The sequence below is a fragment of the Ranitomeya variabilis genome, chromosome 5, assembly GCF_051348905.1.
Source record: "Ranitomeya variabilis isolate aRanVar5 chromosome 5, aRanVar5.hap1, whole genome shotgun sequence".
In the NCBI taxonomy this organism is placed as follows: Eukaryota; Metazoa; Chordata; class Amphibia; order Anura; family Dendrobatidae; genus Ranitomeya; species Ranitomeya variabilis.
Window position 1 is genome coordinate 39,795,278 of NC_135236.1, and position 21,383 is coordinate 39,816,660.

Sequence of the window (21,383 nt, forward strand, 5' to 3'; positions counted from 1 at the left end):
TAACTTCCTGCCTGACCCCCAGTTTACCCACACAGTGAGGAGTGGCCTAATAAATAGCACCCTTAGCTCTCCCTGGAGGCCCGACTGTGAAATGTATTGGTGTATGTGATACCTGGTCAGATGAACTCCTTCAGTGCAATCAGACGTACCATAGCCCCCCTTAGCGGCGGAGCTACAGTACTGCAACGACCAGGACTCTGGGGCGCTGCATATGTTCAAATTGAAGTGCTTATTATCTTTAATTTTTTTTATCACAAAATGTTTTATTTGCTTGTTTTGGTTTGGTTTTTTTACCGCATATGTGTAGTTTGCTATTTTTCGTTTTGCTTATTACTAAGATTTTTTTTAATAAAAAAAATAAAAATAAAGATTTCAATTTCATTTTTCTTTTTCTTTTATTTCCAAACATGTTCCCATACAGTCTAGTAAGCAAAAGGTATAAAAATAATTGAGTTAGAGTATCTAAAATCAAGATTTAATAAACCGGGTCTTAGTAAACCCAGGAGCAATACAAGTGTATAGTGCAGTGCTCCCCAAGTCCGGTCCTCAAGAGCCACCAACAGGTCATGTTTTCAGGATTTCCTTAGTATTGCACAGGTGATAATTGCATCACCTTCACAGGTAATAATTCCATCACCTGGGCAATACTAAGGAAATCCTGAAAACATGACCTGTTGGTGGCTCTTGAGGACCGGACTTGGGAAACACTGGTATAGTGCATGGGAACAAAACAGCAGGGTTAAGATAGTGCCGAAGTCTCGTGAGATTTGTGAAGTCTGGGGCCTCAGCTACACGAAGGCGACGGTGATGTCACGACAGAGGAGGCGGCGCCCGGTGGGATGATGGACGGCTGCGAGGTGCTTGAGTCAGGGAGAAATCATGCCTCCCTGACTCAATAGAGGTATGGCGCCAAATTTATAAAAGTGATTATTTCAGCATTCCTAGGGATGCTAAACATAAGAGCCACCTTCTTAGAATGCAGCCTTAGTGCTGCTGATAGTGGCTCTTTTACTTAAAAACCCCCTGGGGGAGGGGCAGGTTCCCTTTAAGGTAATGAATATGTGCTCCACCCCTATGGGAGGTGGAGCCGCATATTCATCAACTGTAATGAGCGGCACCACGTGACCGCTCAGTGCAGGAGAAGCTGCGGGGCGGAGAGCAAGCGTCGAGGGAGGCGGGTGAGTATTTTAATGCCGGCGGCCGGGCGCACAGGGGGTGGGAGGGGGGAGGATGCCCTAAAGTTTATTTTAAACACATAAAAACAAAAAAAAAGATTTTTCATCCCTTCTCCCCAGCGAGCGCTGGAGAGAACGGATGAATGGCGGCTTCAGCACCATGCTGGGGGGACAGCGCTTACTGTAGCGCTGTCTCTCCTGCACGGTCCGTGTGGTACCCAGGCGGCACACGGCTGCCGCACGTGTGCCACACGGATGGCCTACGTGAGCTCACGGACACACGGACACGGATAACTCCGGTACCGATTTTTTCCGGTACCGGAATTATCTGGACGTGTGGGACAGGCCTTAGACTGATGTAACTCCCCTAAGTATGAAATAGTAAAAACCTTGAAAAGGCAGAGGCAAAAGTTTAAAGAAAATCTAACTAAGATAAAAAAAATGATATATATTTTTTTAAATAAAAAGTATATTTTTTAATAGAACCAGCACATTTTGCACCCCAATAATCGTATCAACATGCACTATGTATTGCACTGTATAATATATATATATATATATATATATATATGAAAACTCTGCGACAATACTCTGAAGAACTCAATCTTTAATCAGTCAAATTTTTATGCTTTATTCACAAGAAAAACAAATAATTAAACAGTGATTACATTCATCAAAACCAGACTCCCTTGCTGGGAAATCCGCACGTGTCTTTCTAGCGTTTTTTTCGAGGTTTTTTTGCATTTTTATTGCCTATTTGTTGCGTTTTTCATGCGTTTTTTTTTATGCGTCCCAATACAATTCTATAGTGGACAATTCGCCGCGATTCCACAAAATCAATGAACATGCTGCGTTTCTTTCTGCGATGCGTTTCCGCTGCGGCACAACAATTGTGGAATGCCATTAAAAATAATGGGATGCGTTTTGTAAGCATTTTTTAAGCATTTCCTCAGCAGGAAAACGCGGGAAAAATGCTTAAAAAACACAACATGGGCACATAGCCTTAAAGGGAACCTGTCAGCTGATACCTGCTGCCCAAACCGACATATATCAGCCACTGGCTTCAGTTTCCCAGACACTGGCTTTTAATAGGCAGACATGTTGACTAGTTGTATAGGCAGGTGGCTTCTCCCTGCCCAGTGATGGTGACTGGAAAGCCTTTGCCTATATGCGCACATTGGTAGAGACTTGTCAGTCACTGTCAGCGGGCAGGGAGGAGCCGCCTGGGAACCACCTATACACCTAGTCACCATCGCGGCTCGGTTCCCAGTGCCGATATAAAGCCGGTGTCTGGGAAACTACAGCCAGTGGCTGATAAATGTCGGTTTGGGCAGCAGGTATCAGCTGACAGGTTCCCTTTAAGGCTAAGAATTTAGAGGGTTTCAATAAAATGCTCACTAAGAAGTGGAAGGAACTGCAGCAACTCAGCCACGAAGTGTATAGTCTGAAACATTACAGAGAGGGATCCCGAGTGCTGATTAGCATTGGGCATAAAAGTAACCATCACTGTGCGGAGTCCAGACCTCCTCTGGTAATAACATCATCACAAACACTGCACCCCCGGCCGAAGCTTCATGGCTGAGCAGCTACATGCAGCCATACATCACCAAGCACAATCCTGCGTGTCAGACGCAGTGGTGTAATGCCGCCACCACTGGACTCTGGAGGAGACGTGTTCTGGGCAGTGACGGGTCACACTTCTCTGTCTGTGTCTGATGGAGGAGTTTGGGTTTGATGATTATGCTATGTGTTATCAGGGGGCAGCCTTGAACCCTAAGGCTACAATGTTGGGAAATCATAATGCTTCAGCACAAGACATTGTAAACAATTGTAACTACAAGCTTTGTGAGAAAAGTTTAGGAAAGGCCGATGTCTTTTTTAAAATGTGGTGCCCAGAACTGGACACAGTATTCCAGATGAGGCCTGACCAAAGAGGATAATGACTTCATGTGATGTAGACTCCATGCTTCTCTGAATACATCCTCGAACTGTGTTTGCCTTTGGCAATGTGGAGCTGTCCCAATACTTTTGTCCTGACAGTATATCTATGGTGTCGCCACCACTGACTGGACACAAAGCAGAGAGAGGGTGTAATACAGGACTTTAACAACTGATTTGTCCATTTTAACCTGTTGACCGGCAAATAGTTGAATCAAATTCAAACCTAATTTCATCACACATGTAGTATGAACTCCAGCTGCACCATTATATTCTGCTCATAAATTTGAGGTCCCCCATGATCTGGAAAAACGTTTTCTGGTCAGTAATATTGGAAGAAAACACAAGAGTGCAAGGACAAGTAGGAGGAAAAACAATGCCAATGCCTGGTCCAGTGGAGAAGGAGAGCCATCTTTGCCTGCAAAACATGACAATGTATAAATAATAGCGTTTAACATTGTGATTATACTTTACAGGTCAGCAAAACCTATCACACATGCAGGGTCGGGGTTTGGGGCAGGCAGACGAGGCAGCTGCCTAGGGCCCCACACACAAAGGGGACCCCCTGCATCTGCAGCCCCTTTATGAAGTGCACAGGTGTACAGCATTTGAATAATGCTGGGCTTCCTCTGCAGTCCTTGATCGTCTCTCCCAAAAGCCCCTCCACTGCCCTCTCTCTGCCTGCAGTGTCAGGTTAAGTTGAGAGTGAGGGGGAGGGGCATCTCACAGTACAGCAGAGGTCAGAGCAGGGGCAGGAAGATGTCTGCAGCTACTCCTAAACCTCTGTGCTGGGATCTGCACAAGTGAAGCTGCAGAACCTGGTAAGTATACATATATACAGTACAGACCAAAAGTTTGGACACACCTTCTCATTCAAAGATTTTTCTGTATTTTCATGACTATGAAAATTGTACATTCACACTGAAGGCATCAAACCTATGAATTAACACATGTGGAATTATATACTTAACAAAAAAGTGTGAAACAACTGAAATTATGTCTTATATTCTAGGTTCTTCAAAGTAGCCACCTTTTGCTTTGATGACTGCTTTGCACACTCTTGGCATTCTCTTGATGAGCTTCAAGAGGTATGTAGAAAAGCCGCGGAGACACCATCACATGTTTCTCAACACAAGCAATGAATAGCCAGGTCTTTCACCGGGAAGGAAGAACCACGGGAAGGGCAGCATCCAATAAAGGAAAACCACCTATGCCAAAACATGGTATCCATCCACAGACAGCTGTTTCGGGGTATTTGCCCCTCATCAGTGTGGAGTAGGAAACTGGCTATTAGGAGCAGTGCCTAGTGAAAAGACTATAAACATAAGGGTGAATGACCTCGGGGAGATCAAAACATCCAACACCGCAGAGACACCATCACACGTTTCCCAACGCAGTGATCCAGAACACTGCCCCCATCCCTAAAGGGAAATATGCAAATGCATGTAGAAAAGCCGCGGAGACACTATCCCGTGTCATAGGTGGTTTTCCTTTATTGGATGTTGCCCTTCCCGTGGTTGTTCCTTCCCGGTGAAAGACCTGGCTATTCATTGCTTGCGTTGAGAAACACGTGATGGTGTCTCCGCGGCTTTTCTACATGCATTTGCATATTTCCCTTTAGGGATGGGGGCAGTGTTCTGGATCACTGCGTTGAGAAACACGTGATGGTGTCTCTGCGGTGTTGGATGTTTTGATCTCCCCAAGGTCATTCATCCTTATGTTTATTGAGCTTCAAGAGGTAGTCACCGGGAATGGTTTTCACTTCACAGGTGTGCCCTGTCAGGTTTAATAAGTGGGATTTCTTGCCTTATAAATGGGCTTGGGACCATCAGTTGTGTTGGTCAGAAGTCTGGTGGATACACAGCTGATAGTCCTACTGAATAGACTGTTAGAATTTGTATTATGGCAAGAAAAAAGCAGCTAAGTAAAGAAAAACGAGGGGCCATCATTACTTTAAGAAATTAAGGTCAGTCAGTCCGAAAAATTGGGAAAACTTTGAAAGTGTCCCCAAGTGCAGTGGCAAAAACCATCAAGCGCTACAAAGAAACTGGCTCACATGAGGACCGCCCCAGGAAAGGAAGACCAAGAGTCACCTCTGCTTCTGAGGATAAGTTTATCCGAGTCGCAAGCCTCAGAAATCGCAGGTTAACAGCAGCTCAGATTAGAGACCAGGTCAGTGCCACACAGAGTTCTAGCAGCAGACACATCTCTACAACATTTGTTAAGAGGAGACTTTGTGCAGCAGGCCTTCATGGTAAAATAGCTGCTAGGAAACCACTGCTAAGGACAGGCAACAAGCAGAAGAGACTTGTTTGGGCTAAAGAACACAAGGAATGGACATTAGACCAGTGGAAATCTGTGCTTTGGTCTGATGAGTTCAAATTTGAGATCTTTGGTTCCAACCACCGTGTCTTTGTGCGACGCAGAAAAGGTGAACGGATGGACTCTACATGCCTGGTTCCCACCGTGAAGCATGGAGGAGGAGGTGTGATGGTGAGGGGGTGCTTTGCTGGTGACACTGTTGGGGATTTATTCAAAATTGAAGGCATACTGGACCAGCATGGCTACCACAGCATCTTGCAGCAGCATGCTATTCCATCCGGTTTGCGTTGACAAATGACCCCAGACACACCTCCAGGCTGTGTAAGGGCTATTTGACCAAGAAGGAGAGTGATGGGGTGCTACACCAGATGACCTGGCCTCCACAGTCACCAGTCCTGAACCCAATCGAGATGGTTTGGGATGAGCTGGACCGCAGAGTGAAGGCAAAAGGGCCAACAAGTGCTAAGCATAAGCATCTCTGGGAACTCCTTCAAGATTGTTGGAAGACCATTCCTGGTGACAACCTCTTGAAGCTCATCAAGAGAATGCCAAGAGTGTGCAAAGCAGTCATCAAAGCAAAAGGTGGCTACTTTGAAGAACCTAGAATATAAGACATATTTTCAGTTGTTTCACACTTTTTTGTTAAGTACATAATTCCACATGTGTTAATTCATAGTTTTGATGCCTTCAGTGTGAATGCACAATTCTCATAGTCATGAAAATACAGAAAAATCTTTAAAGGAGAAGGTGTGTCCAAACTTTTGGTCTGTACTGTATGTGTATCTGTGCAGCATACAGTGTGTGTGTCTGTATATGGTATATATTAGGGTTCTTAGCGCTCAATTTAGAGCGGGGTCACAGAAGGCAGGGTCACTGCTGCAGAAAGCTGGTGGCAGGAGTGGGAGGATGCTGCGGGCCCCAGACTGGGAAGAAGGGGTTTTCAGTGGTGCCAGGATGCGGTGGGCCCCAGGCTTTCATAAAATGTGACCGGAGCTCCTGCACTTCCCATGGTTTTATCAAGGTGGACTTTGGGAAAATGGCAGCCAGAGGAGGTTCAGATGCAGATTGAGATCTCAGCACCGAGATCTTGGCTTCTGAGATCTCAATCTGCCCATGCTCAGTCTCAGGTGGCCATTTTCCTGAAGTTCACGGCATTGTAAACAATGGGAAGTTCAGAGGCTCCAGCGACATTTTGTGAAAGCTTTGAGCCCACCGCATCCTTGCACCACCAAACACCCCCTCCCCTGAAACTGGGACCCACAGCATTGCCCCACTCCTACCGCTGCAGCCAGCTTCCTGCTGAAGCGACCCCACCTCCAGGGGTCCCGCTCCACTGCAGCCGCTGCCTGGTACACTACATTCAGATTATAAGATGCACCTCCATTTTCTCCCAAAAATGTTTTGGAAAAAGTGCATCTTATAATCCAAAAATAAGGTATATATGCAGTGAGTTAAAAAAGTATTGAACATGTCAACAATTTTTTAAGTAAAGCATATTTCTAAAGATGCTTTTGACAAGAAATTCTCTGTAACAACCCATCGAATCCACACCTTCAAAGAAATCAAACCATAGCTGTCCGTATGTTAAGTGATGTGTAATATTGAGAAATCTATCAGTAATTAGAAAGCAATCCTGCCACTAAATGAAAAATATCAGATGGTTCAACTGATAAAAAAAAAGGTCTCTCATTTCCAAGGTGCCATACAAGAAACATTTTATGATGGGTAAAACAAGTGAGCTGTCACAAGACTTTGGCAACCTTATTATTGCAAAACATGCTGGTGGCATTGGTTACAGAATACATTCTAAACTGCTGAATATTCCAGTGAGCACTGTTGGGGCTATAATCTGAAACTGAAAAAGGCATAATTTCAGCATGAGCAAGGAATAGCCAGGTGCTCCCCGCAAGACTTCAGATAGAAAAGTGAAAAGAATTTTCAGAAGAGTTGTTAAATAACCAATAACCACCTGTGGAGAGCTACAAAAAGACCTGTAATCAGCAAGTACAATTGTTTAAAAGAAAACAATTAGTAATGCACTCAACCCACATGGCCTGTGAGCACGTTTACCACACAAAACTCCAATGCTGAACAAAAAGCATGTTCAAGAGCGTTTAACATTTGCTCAAAAATATTTAGACAATCCTGTGAAATACTGGGAGGATATAGTCTCGTCAGATGAGACCAAAATTAAACTCTTTGGATTCCATAATACACACCATTAGGGTTGAGCGAAACGGATCGTTCATTTTCATAAGTCGCCGACTTTTGGCAAAGTCGGCGTCTCATGAAACCGAGCCGATCCCTGCGTGGGGTCTGCCATGCGGTACGTGACTTTCGCGCCAAAGTCGCGTTTCAATGACGCTAGAAGCGCCATTTCTCAGCCAATGAAGGTGGACGCAGAGTGTGGGCAGCGTGATGACATAGATCTCAGTCCCCACCATCTTAGAGAAGGGCATTGCAGTGATTGGCTTGCTTTCTGCGGCGTCACAGGGGCTATAAAGGGGCGTTCCCGCCGACCGCCATCTTACTGCTGCTGATCTGAGCGTAGGGAGAGGTTGCTGCCGCTTCTTCAGAAGCAGGGATAGTGATAGGCAGGGTACATAAAGCCACAAACCGCTTGTGCTGTAGCGATTTCCACTGTCCAACACCACCTTTTGTTTGCAGGACAGTGGAGGCTAGATTTTTTTTCCCTCAGCGCTGTAGCTCATTGGGCTGCCCTAGAAGGCTCCCTGACCCTGATAGCTGCGTTGCTTTGTGTGTGTACGCCGCTGTGCAAACCAACTGCTTTTTTCAAAGCACAAATCCTGTTTTTCCTTCCTTTCTGCACAGCTATCTTGTGTGTTTGTCCACACTTTTGTGTGCAGCAGTCCTTTTACAGCTGCCTGCCATACTTTTCTGAGATAACTGCAGGGAGATAAATATTGGCAAGTCTGCCTCCGTGCCATTGCTGTGTGTGGCATCTCTCTCTCATTGTGTGGCACCGAAAACACTGTGGCTGGTTTCACACTTGCGTTTTTGTCTGCAGCGTTTTTTGCACAAAAAACGCATGCGTTTTTTCCCTATATTTAACATTGAAAACGCATGCGTTTTTTTGCACATGCGTTTGGTCGTGTTTTCAAACGCATGCGTTTTTTGTCTGCATGCGTTCATTTTCAAAAATGCTACCTGCAGTATTTTCTTGTGCGTTTTTTTGCCGCGAAAAAACGCATGCGTTTTTTCGCGGCAAAAAAATGCATTGCTGTCTATGTAAACGCATGCGTTTTTAAGCACATGCGTTTGTTTGCGCTAAAAACGCATGCGTTTTTATAGAAAAAAAACAGAAAACACACTGAAAAGCCACCCACCACCATCAAGGTGATAAAGGGATCCAAACCCTAACCCTAACTCTACCCCTAACCTCACCCCTAACCGTTTAATGAACATTTTCTGACAGTCATATTGCCACGTATTTAAGTGCCACGTGCCACATATTTAAGTGCCACGTGCCACGTATTAAAGTGCCACGTGCCACGTATTTAAGTGCCACGTATTTAAGTACCACATATTTAAGTGCCACGTGCCACGTATTTAAGTGCCACGTGCCACGTATTTAAGTGCCACGTATTTAAGTGCCACGTGCCACGTATTTAAGTGCCACGTATCACGTATTTCAGTGCCACGTATCACGTATTTCAGTGCCACATATGCCACGTGCCACGTATTTAAGTGCCACGTGCCACATATTTAAGTGCCACGTGCCACGTATTAAAGTGCCACGTGCCACGTATTTAAGTGCCACGTATTTAAGTACCACATATTTAAGTGCCACGTGCCACGTATTTAAGTGCCACGTGCCACGTATTTAAGTGCCATGTGCCACGTATTTAAGTGCCACGTGCCACGTATTTAAGTGCCACATGCCACGTATTTAAGTGCCACGTGCCACGTATTTAAGTGCCACGTATTTAAGTACCACGTATTTCAGTTGCACGTATTTCAGTGCCACGTATTTCAGTCACGTTTAGGGTTAGGGTTAGGGGTAGGGGTAGGGTTAGGGTTTTGTTTTTTCTTGTGTTTTCTTGTGTTTTGTGTTTTTCTATAAAAACGCATGCGTCTAAAAAACGCATGCGTTTTACCGCGTTTACATGCGTTTTTCACACATGCGTTTTTTTTAAAACGCATGCAGATAAAAACGCAAGTGTGAAACCAGCTTAATACTTGTCCTTTTTTTTTTCTAAATTCTCCCTTTTCCAAAAAAAAAATTAGTGGGAGATAAATATTGTCAAGTCTGCCTCCGTGCCATTGCTGTGTGTGGCATCTCTCTCTCATTGTGTGCCACTGAAAACACTGTGTAATACTTGTCCTCTTTTTTTTTTTTTTTCTAAATTCTCCCTTTTCCAAAAAAAAAATTAGTGGGAGATAAATATTGTCAAGTCTGACTCCGTGCCATTGCTGTGTGTGGCATCTCTCTCTCATTGTGTGGCACCGAAAACACTGTGTAATACTTGTCCTTTTTTTTTTTTTTTCTAAATTCTCCCTTTTCCAAAAAAAAAATTAGTGGGAGATAAATATTGTCAAGTCTGACTCCGTGCCATTGCTGTGTGTGGCATCTCTCTCTCATTGTGTGGCACCGAAAACACTGTGTAATACTTGTCCTTTTTTTTTTTTTTTTCCTAAATTCTCCCTTTTCCAAAAAAAAAATTAGTGGGAGATAAATATTGTCAAGTCTGCCTCCGTGCCATTGCTGTGTGTGGCATCTCTCTCTCATTGTGTGCCACTGAAAACACTGTGTAATAGTTGGCCATTTTTTTTTGGGGGGGGTACATTCTCCCTTTTCAAAAAAAAAAAAATATTGGGAGATAAATATTGTCAAGTCTGCCTCCGTGCCATTGTTGTGTGTGGCATCTCTCTCTCATTGTGTGCCACTGAAAACACTGTGTAATACTTGTCCTTTTTTTTTTTTTTTTTTTTTCTAAATTCTCCCTTTTCCAAAAAAAAAATTAGTGGGAGATAAATATTGTCAAGTCTGACTCCGAGCCATTGCTGTGTGTGGCATCTCTCTCTCATTGTGTGGCACCGAAAACACTGTGTAATACTTGTCCTTTTTTTTTTTCTAAATTCTCCCTTTTCCAAAAAAAAAATTAGTGGGAGATAAAAATTGTCAAGTCTGCCTCCGTGCCATTGCTGTGTGTGGCATCTCTCTCTCATTGTGTGGCACCGAAAACACTGTGTAATACTTGTCCTTTTTTTTTTTTTTTTCCTAAATTCTCCCTTTTCCAAAAAAAAAATTAGTGGGAGATAAATATTGTCAAGTCTGCCTCCGTGCCATTGCTGTGTGTGGCATCTCTCTCTCATTGTGTGCCACTGAAAACACTGTGTAATAGTTGGCCATTTTTTTTGGGGGGGGTACATTCTCCCTTTTCAAAAAAAAAAAAATATTGGGAGATAAATATTGTCAAGTCTGCCTCCATGCCATTGATGTGTGTGGCATCTCTCTCTCATTGTGTGCCACTGAAAACACTGTGTAATACTTGTCCTTTTTTTTTCTTTTTTCTAAATTCTCCCTTTTCCAAAAAAAAAATTAGTGGGAAATAAATATTGTCAAGTCTGACTCCGTGCCATTGCTGTGTGTGGCATCTCTCTCTCATTGTGTGGCACCGAAAACACTGTGTAATACTTGTCCTTTTTTTTTTTTTTTTCTAAATTCTCCCTTTTCCAAAAAAAAAATTAGTGGGAGATAAAAATTGTCAAGTCTGCCTCCATGCCATTGCTGTGTGTGGCATCTCTCTCATTGTGTGGCACTGAAAACACTGTGTAATACTTGGCCTTTTTTTTTTTTTTCTAAGTTCTCCCTTTTCCAAAAAAAAATGAGTGGGAGATAAATATTGGCAAGTCTGCCTCCGTGCCATTGCTGTGTGTGGCATCTCTCTCATTGTGTGGCACTGAAAACACTGTGTAATACTTGGCCTTTTTTTTTTTTTTCTAAATTCTCCCTTTTCCAAAAAAAAAAATTAGTGGGAGATAAATATTGTGAAGCCTGACTCTGTGCCATTGCTGTGTGTGGCATCTCTCTCTCATTGTGTGCCACTGAAAACACTGTGTAATACTTGGCCATTTTTTTTGGGGGGGGGGTACATTCTCCCTTTTCAAAAAAAAAAATTATTGGGAGATAAATATTGGCAAGTCTGCCTCCGTGCCATTGCTGTGTGTGGCATCTCTCTCTCATTGTGTGCCACTGAAAACACTGTGTAATACTTGGCCATTTTTTTTTGGGGGGGGGGTACATTCTCCCTTTTCAAAAAAAAAAAAATTAGTGGGAGATAAATATTGTCAAGTCTGACTCCGTGCCATTGCTGTGTGTGGCATCTCTCTCTCATTGTGTGCCTCTGAAAACACTGTGTAATACTGGGCCTTTTTTTGGGGGGGGGGGGGGTAAATTCTCCCAGAAAAAAAAAAATAGTGGGAGATTAAGATTGGCATTTCTGCTTGAGTGCTGGGCCTGAGTGTGCCATCTGTCTCAAATTATTGGGCCACAGAAAACCTAGTGTGTAACATTGGGCCTGATTTTCCTTTCAGTGTCAGGCACCTATAAAGGTATATATAAATCCTACAGAAGTTTGAGTTCACCTTATAAGTTGTTTTACAGTAACAAATAGTGTTACTTTGGTTACGTTTTGCAAGCAATGAGGAAGTCTAGTGGAAGAGGTCGTGGCCGTGGGCGGTCATTGTCAGCTGGTAATGATGGTAGTGGTGGTGGAGCATCAGGTGGTCGTGGTAAAAGCAGTACAGCACCTAAGTCTCGAGTTGTTGAGCCAGGTTCCTTGTCTGGCTACACAAGGCCTCGAACGCTCTCTTTTCTGGGAGTAGGAAAACCACTTTTGAAGCCGGAGCAGCAGGAACAAGTATTGGCTTTCCTTGCTGACTCTGCCTCTAGCTCTTTCGCCTCCTCCTCGGAAAGTGCCAAATGTCAGAGCAGTGCATTGTCAGTGGATGCTCCCGGTCAGGGACAAGTCGCTTCCTTGTCTTCTTCACCCAGAACAAGAGAGAAGGATGCGTCAGGAGACACAACGGGTTACTCCATGGAGCTCTTTACACATACCGTTCCTGGGTTAGACAGTGAAACAGTTAACAGGCCATGTCCATTAGAAGTTGAATCGGACATGGAGTGCACAGATGCACAGCCACAGCCAGATTACTATGCTGTTCCTTTGACTCAGACCAGAACATTGCCCTCGCAGTGTACTGAGGCAGAATCAAACCCAGCGGAGACTATGGTGCCCCGTCACGGACGCTATACCACCGGCTTACACGGTGACACAGACAAAATCGCACACGACATAGAAGAGGAGGTCATAGATGACCCAGTTGTGGACCCCGATTGGCAGCCATTGGGGGAACAGGGTGCAGGCGGCAGTAGTTCTGAAGCGGAGGAGGAGGAGCCGCAGCAGGCATCAACATCACAACAGGTTCCATCTACCGGGCCCGTATCTGGCCAAAAACGCGTGGCAAAACCAAAACCAGTTGGAAGACAGCGTGGCCATCCAGTTAAAGAAGCTCAGTCTGCAATGCCTGAAAAGGTATCCGATAGTAGAAAGAGTGCAGTCTGGCATTTTTTTAAACAACATCCAAATGATCAGCGCAAAGTCATCTGTCAAAAATGTTCAACAACCTTAAGCAGAGGTCAGAATCTTAAAAGTCTAAATACAAGTTGCATGCATAGACATTTATCCACCATGCATTTGCAAGCCTGGACTAACTACCAAACGTCCCTAAAGGTTGCAGCACCCTCGGCCAATGAAGCTAGTCAGCAACGCTACATCCCTTCCCTCCCTGTAAGCCGACCATTTCCCACACCACCTGCAGTATCTGTGCAGCTTTCGTCGCCAGGCCAAAGCAGTCAGGGAATCACCAGGTTAGTAGTAGGAAACACTGCATGTAGGGCACCGGCAAGAATACCATCTCCAACCCTCTCTCAGTCACCCATGTCCACCGGCACCACCGCTAGTTCCACGATCTCCAGCTCTCCAGTCCAGCTCACCCTACATGAGACTCTTGTTAGGAAAAGGAAGTACTCATCCTCGCATCCGCGTACACAGGGTTTGAATGCCCACATTGCTAGACTAATCTCATTAGAGATGATGCCCTACCGGTTAGTTGAAAGCGAAGCTTTCAAAGCGCTGATGGACTACGCTGTACCACGCTACGAGCTACCCAGTTGGCACTTCTTTTCTAGAAAAGCCATCCCAGCCCTCCAACAGCATGGTAAAGACCGCATCGTCCATGCACTCAGGCAGTCTGTGACTACAAAGGTGCACCTGACAACAGATGCATGGACCAGTAGGCATGGCCAGGGACGTTACGTGTCCATCACGGTACACTGGGTGAATGTGGTGGATGCAGGGTCCACAGGGGACAGCAATATTGGGACAGTTTTGCCTAGTCCACGGTCAAGGAAAGAGTTGGCTGTAGGCGTTCGCCCCCCCTCCTCCTCTTCCTCCTCATGCAGAAGCGAGAGCTCGTCCACATACCCCAGTCGCACATCCACTCCATCCGCAGCTGCCACTGTTGCACACCAGGTGTGCCATTATGGGACAGCTAGTGGCAAGCGTCAGCAGGCTGTATTGGCAATGAAGTGTTTGGGCGACAACAGACACACCGCGGAAGTTCTGTCCGAGTTCTTGCAGAATGAAACTCAGTCATGGCTGAGCACTGTACATCTTGAGGCAGGCAAGGTTGTGAGTGATAACGGAAGGAATTTCATGGCTGCCATAGCCCTTTCCCAACTGAAACACATTCCTTGCCTGGCTCACACCTTAAACCTGGTGGTGCAGTGCTTCCTGAAAAGTTATCCGGGGTTACCTGACCTGCTCCTCAAAGTGCGCAGACTTTGCTCGCATATCCGCCGTTCGCCCGTACACTCCAGCCGTATGCAGAACTATCAGCGGTCTTTGAACCTTCCCCAGCATCGCCTAATCATCGACATTTCAACAAGGTGGAACTCCACACTGCACATGCTTCAGAGACTGTGCGAACAGAGGCGTGCTGTTATGTTTTTGTGGGAGGATACACGGGCAGGCAGTTGGATGGCAGACATGGAGTTGTCAGGTGTGCAGTGGTCGAAGCTACAAGACCTGTGTCAAGTCCTTCAGTGTTTTGAGGAATGCACACGGCTGGTTAGTGCAGACAACGCCATAATAAGCATGAGCATCCCCCTAATGCGTCTGCTGATGCAAAGTTTGACGCACATAAAGGAGCAGGTGTCTGCAGCCGAGGAAGAGGAAAGCCTTGATGACAGTCAGCCATTGTCTGGTCAGGGCCGTGTAGAGGACGCGGTAGCGGGCGAAGAGGAGGAGGAGGACGAGGAGGATGATGGGGATGAGTACTTTTTTAATGAGGAAGCTTCTCCTGGGCCAACAGAAATTAGTGGCGTTGCAAGGCCGGATTCTGTTTTTTTAAGGGAGACAAGTGACGTAGATTTGCCTGTAACTGCCCCTCAAACCAGCACAACCGCAGATTTGCCAACAGGAACTTTGGCCCACATGGCGGATTATGCCTTACGTATCCTCAAAAAGGACCCACGCATTACTAAAATGATGAGCGATGACGATTACTGGTTGGCCTGCATCCTTGACCCTCGCTATAAAGGCAAATTGCAAAATATTATGCCACATGAGAACCTCGAACAAATCTTAGCAACCAAACAAGCTACTCTTGTAGACCGTTTGATTCAGGCATTCCCAGCACACAGCGCCGGTGATGGTTCTCACACAAGCTGCAGGGGGCTACATGGCAGAGGTGTTAGGGGTGCACACATCAGAAGTGGCGTTGGACAGAGGGGTTTTCTGACCAGGTTGTGGAGTGATTTCGCAATGACTGCAGACAGGACAGGTACTGCAGCATCTATTCAAAGTGACAGGAGACAACATTTGTCCAGTATGGTTACTAACTATTTTTATTCCCTTATCGATGTTCTCCCTCAACCGTCATTCCCATTTGATTACTGGGCATCCAAATTAGACACCTGGCCTGAATTGGCAGAATATGCGTTGCAGGAGCTTGCTTGCCCAGCAGCTAGTGTGCTATCAGAAAGAGTATTCAGTGCTGCTGGTTCAATATTAACCAAAAAAAGGACTCGTCTGGCTACCCAAAATGTGGATGATCTCACCTTCATTAAAATGAACCACTCCTGGATTTCAAATTATTTTGCCCCACCTTTCCCGGCTGACACCTAGCTTTCCTATAAAAAGGTCTTGCTTGTGGACTGGTCTTACTGAGTGTTCCAATCTGTTAATTTGCAGCAGCTGTTTGTCCAGCATACGACATGTTTACACCTCCCCCAATGGGAAAATCCCCCCACGGGGCCGTTGTCTCGCCACTTGGCGCAAGCACCCGTTACAGTGCTGATTGTCTGAAGAGGCAGGTGTGCCCGCTTTTGGTCGACGGCACTGCCACTGGGTCCCTCATAGTACAATGTAGTGTCTCTGGCGGTGGTGCTGCGCACCCAACATCAGACACACCGTTGTAACATGAGGGGCCCTGGGGCGGTACCGCCGGCCACAAGAGAGTTCCCCCCCCCAGCTCAAACTGTGCTCTACCACGTGCAAAATTATCTCGCACAGCTCCACCAATGTTTAGTCTATGCACTGACATCATTCAATGCCTGGCAATGACAAACAATACCAATTTGTTTGCATCTATGATGCTAGTTAAAGTAGTCTGGGTCAGTGTCCTATATTGACACCAGTAAATACTAATTTACTGCCAAATTACTTTGTCATAAACTCTGCAGATGAGCCCACCCCTGTACCTAAGCATGCCACCCTTTTTTTACTTATAGTTGTTTTGCGAGACATTAACATCTATTTATTTTTTTGGAGTACTAACTGTGTCAGACACTTCTTGCAATACTCCTCCACTGACCACAATGCTGCCTGCCTGTGTATCCATGTAACCGATGTAAAACTGCCATGAGCCTATTGTTTGTTATTTTAGGCCTTTGATAGCCTGTCTGCCGTCCCTACTTGCAATACTCCTCCACTGACCACAATGCTGCCTGCCTGTGTATCCATGTAACCAATATAAAACTGCCATGACTGCCTATTGTTTGTTATTTTAGGCCTTTGTGAGCCTGTCTGCGGCCCCTACTTGCAATACTCCTCCACTGACCACAATGCTGCCTGCCCGTGTATCCATGTAACCGATATAAAACTGCCATGAGCCTATTGTTTGTTATTTTAGGCCTTTGATAGCCTGTCTGCGGCCCCTACTTGCAATACTCCTCCACTGACCACAATGCTGCCTGGAGTGCCTGCCTGTGTATCCATGTAACCGATGTAAATCTGCCATGACTGCCTACTGTTTGTTATTTTAGGCCTTTGTGAGCCTGTCTGCGGCCCCTACTTGCAATACTCCTCCACTGACCACAATGCTGCCTGCCTGTGTATCCATGTAACCGATGTAAAACTGCCATGACTGCCTACTGTTTGTTATTTTAGGCCTTTGTGAGCCTGTCTGCGGCCCCTACTTGCAATACTCCTCCACTGACCACAATGCTGCCTGCCTGTGTATCCATGTAACCGATGTAAAACTGCCATGACTGCCTACTGTTTGTTATTTTAGGCCTTTGTGAGCCTGTCTGCGGACCCTACTTGCATTACTCCTCCACTGACCACAATGCTGCCTGCCCGTGTATCCATGTAACCGATATAAAACTGCCATGAGCCTATTGTTTGTTATTTTAGGCCTTTGATAGCCTGTCTGCCGTCCCTACTTGCATTACTCCTCCACTGACCACAATGCTGCCTGCCTGTGTATCCATGTAACCGGTATAAAACTGCCATGACTGCCTACTGTTTGTTATGTTAGGCCTTTGTGAGCCTGTCTGCGGCCCCTACTTGCAATACTCCTCCACTGACCACAATGCTGCCTGCCCGTGTATCCATGTAACCGATATAAAACTGCCATGAGCCTATTGTTTGTTATTTTAGGCCTTTGATAACCTGTCTGCCGTCCCTACTTGCATTACTCCTCCACTGACCACAATGCTGCCTGCCTGTGTATCCATGTAACCGATGTAAAACTGCCATGACTGCCTACTGTTTGTTATTTTAGGCCTTTGTGAGCCTGTCTGCGGCCCCTACTTGCAATACTCCTCCACTGACCACACCAATGCTGCCCGTGTACCCCTGGAACCTATTTAAAAGTTCATAGAGCCTAGTTATATATTTTATTTACTATTAATAAGGCCATGATGGACTACGCTGTACCACGCTACAAGCTAACCAGTCGACACTTCTTTTGCGAGAAAAGCCATCCCAACCCTCCACCAGCATGTAGAAGACCGCATTGTCCATGCACTCTGGCAATCTGTGAGTACAAAGGTGCACCTGACAACAGACGCATGGACCTGTAGGCATGGCCACGGAAGATTACGTGTCCATTACGGCGCAATGGGTTAATGTGTTGGATGCATGGTCCACAGGGGACAGCCTACTAAGTCTGTCTGCAGTCCCTAATTCAAATTGTCCTCCACTGTCTAAATCGGAGCTTCCACCTTCTGGCTTTCGGCCTATAGTATCAGAAATTAAACTGCATTTGGCCTTCAACTTTGGTTATGGCCTACTAACGGTGTCTGCCCCTGCCTGGTGTTTTTCCTCAACTGAATAAAGCTGAGCTTCAACCTTCTGGCTCTCATTAAGTGCTGTGTTTTCAAAAATTGGTGGTTCCGGCCTACTAACGGTGTCTGCCCCTCCCTGGTGTTTGCCCTCAACTGAATAAAGCTGAGCTTCAACCTTCTGGCTTTGGGCCTATAGTATCAGATATTAAACTGCATTTGGCCTACTAGTGTGGTTGGGCCCTTAAAACAGTGTCTGCTGCTCCTGGGTTTGCTACTCCACTGAACAAAGCAATGCCGCCTGTTTAGTCCTGTCCTGTTACCAATTTTGAACTGCATTTAGCCTACTTTATTCTTTGGCCCTATATCTGTTTCCTCCTCATCCTGCCCATTGCCCAGCCACTGCTAGATGAGTCTGCTGGTACATTGACCTAGACCACTACATTCCCCTTGCACTCTACACAGCCAGAATCTGACCCTGCTGAAAGTAAGGTTCCCCTTCCCGCATGTTATACCACCTTACACAGGGACAAAGAGGAAGGTGCAGATGAAAGTGCAGGTTCCTTCATCAGGTGGGGGGGCATACTCGTTGGCGACGTCACTGGCACAGGGCCCCTCAGAGTACGCAAAAGTGTCGCTGCTGGTGGGAGGCGCCCCCGCCGTGCAAACACACCGCTGTATTTTGAGGGGCCCTGTGCCAGTGCCAATGCGAACGAGTGTGCCCCCCTGCTTGCTCAGGATCACAGCACTTGCAACGTTGAAATACTTACCTCTCCCTGCTCCACCGCCGTGACATAGTCCACGATTCCTGGGCCCACTAAAACCTTGAACCAGCCCTACCCCCCACAAATTTGCCAAATGACCCCCAAGTTCCATTGAACAACTATTATTATAAAGTTAATTAAGATTGACAAGCTTCAGAAACAAGAATGGATGTTTTTGGCATTAAAATGGGCACTGTAGGTGTTTTCCTGGCCTCCACTCACTGCCGACTATGCTTCCCCATTGACTTGCATTGGGTTTCGTGTTTCAGTCGATCCCCGACTTTTAGCGATAATCGGCCGACTGCACTCGACTCGACTCTGGACAAAGTCGGGTTTCACAAAACCCGACTCGATCTTAAAAAAATGAAAGTCGCTCAACCCTACACACCATGTTTGAAGGCCAAAAGATACTCTATATCACCCCAAAAACACAATACCAGCATTGAAGTTTCAAGGTGAGAAGAGCATCATGCTGTGGGTCTGTTTCTCAGCACACGACACTGGCAAAATTTGTGTAATTGAAGGAAGGATAAATGAAAAAATGTACCAAGACATTCTTGATAAATATCTTCTGCCATCTACCAGGATGATGAGGATGAAATGAAGGTGGACATTTCAGCAAGACAAAGATCCCAAACACACAGCCTAGGAAACTCTCAATTGGTTTCAGAGAAAGAAAAGCTGCTAGAATGGCAGAGCCGATCACCGGACCTGAATCTAATAGAAAATGTATGGTAAGAACTAAAGCTCAGAGTTCATAGAAGGGCGCACAATACAGTGGGAAAAATAAGTATTTAATCAGCCATCAATTGTGAAAGTTCTCCCACTTAAAAAGATGAGAGAGGCCTGTAAGTGACATCATAGGTAGACCACAACTATGAGAGTCAAAATGAGAAAACTAATCCAGAAAATCACCTTGTAGTGATGAGCGAATATACTTGTTGCTCTGGTTTTCCCCAGCACGCTCGGGTGGTCTCCGAGTATTTGTGAGTGTTCGGAGATTAAGTTTTCATCGCCTCAGCTGAATGATTTACAGCTATTAGCCAGCTTGATTATATGTGGGGATTCCCTAGCAACCAAGCAACCCCCACATGTACTTAGGCTGGCTACTAGCTGTAAATAATTTAGCTGAGGTGATGAAAACTTAATCTCTGAACACTAACAATTAGTCAGAGATCATCCGAGCATGCTCGGGAAAACCCAAGCAACGAGTATACTCGCTCATCACTACTTGTCTGATTTGGCAAGATTTATTTAGTAAATTATGGTGTAGAATAAGTATTTGGTCACCTAAAAACATGCATGATTTCTGTCTATCACAGACTTATAACTTCTTCTTTAAGAGGCTCCTCTGTCCTCCACTCATTACCTGTAGTAATGGCACCTGTTTGAATTTGTTATCGGTATAAAAGACACCTGTCCACAACCTCAAACAGTCACGCTCCAAACTCCACTATGGTGAAGACCAAAGAGCTATCGAAGGACACCAGAAATAAAATTGTAGCCCAGAGGATTGGATTATATTTAAAGAGAAAGTTGTTAAAGACATTATTAAACTACGCAATGACTTGGAAGAAATAAAGAGAAGAAAATGGAGTAGAGATGTGGAGGACTATGAAACAGGGCACGTGTATGTGTGGCAGAAAGATAGCACCAAAGCAGTGTGGAAGAAGAGAGGTGGTCTGACAAGTAAGAGAATGGATTGGAATAATGGCCAGATGATTACTAATGACTTTTCATAAACCTGGACAATGGAATGGAAGGTGCCACAGGCGCAAAAGGCGAGGAGATAAATGCCATCACCGGGGGCAGAAAAAAACCAAGAGAAGAACACATCTCAACCGCAGAGACAAGCGACCTCAAGGAAGCGGGAACAGAACTTGTAATCAATATTTCGAAAAAGGTATTAACTGACTCACAAATTTCCATCTTAAGTAGGGGATTATCTTTTAGCCTCTGTTCGCACACTGATTGGTTTGAACTGCAGATAGATTTGGAACGATTTTTTACATTGATCAGACTGAAGGAATGGTTTCATGATAAAAATGTATTAAGAAAAGTGACAACAAGTGAATTTGACCTTAATCAGGTGGGATTGAAAAAGACTAGTGATTTTGTCCCTCCAGTGAACTCTGCAGTCATAGATGCCTTTGAAAAAGTGGCAAAAAGAGATAGTAAAGAGTTGAGGGATAGGGCTTCAGATCAGTTTAGACATCCAAATGTCTCAAGAGAGGAATTTTCAGCATTGCAGGAACTGGTCAATGACTGGTCAATGACATCGTAATCCAACCCACTGATAAGGGGAGTGCTGTCGTCGTCATGGACAAGTCAAAATATATTGCAGAGATCAATAGACAGTTAAGTGATGAAATGGTATATTTGAAATTGGACGGTGATCCTAAGTTTAAAATAATGGGAGAAATTAAGAATTGTCTACAAGAAGTACTGAATTTACGAGTTATTGATCAAGATTTGTTTGATTATCTGTTAATGGAGTCCCCAAGAACCCCAGTATAATATGTTATCCTGAAAATACACAAATCACTTGAGAACCCGCCGGGACGCCCAATAGTGTCAGGGGTAGATTCG

At 45.2% G+C, this 21,383-nt stretch overlaps 1 protein-coding gene across 1 annotated transcript in view; it reads right to left on the reverse strand.

Moving 5' to 3' along the window:
- Positions 1 to 1,776: 1,776 nt before the first annotated feature.
- LOC143774272 (CD276 antigen-like) overlaps positions 1,777 to 21,383 on the reverse strand; it is a 73,093-nt gene continuing 53,486 nt past the window's right edge. Inside the window, exon 3 of the mRNA XM_077261689.1 lies at positions 1,777 to 3,531. Coding sequence (XP_077117804.1) covers positions 3,392 to 3,531 — 140 coding nt within the window. The 3' untranslated portion in view covers positions 1,777 to 3,391. The remainder of the gene's footprint in view (positions 3,532 to 21,383) is intronic.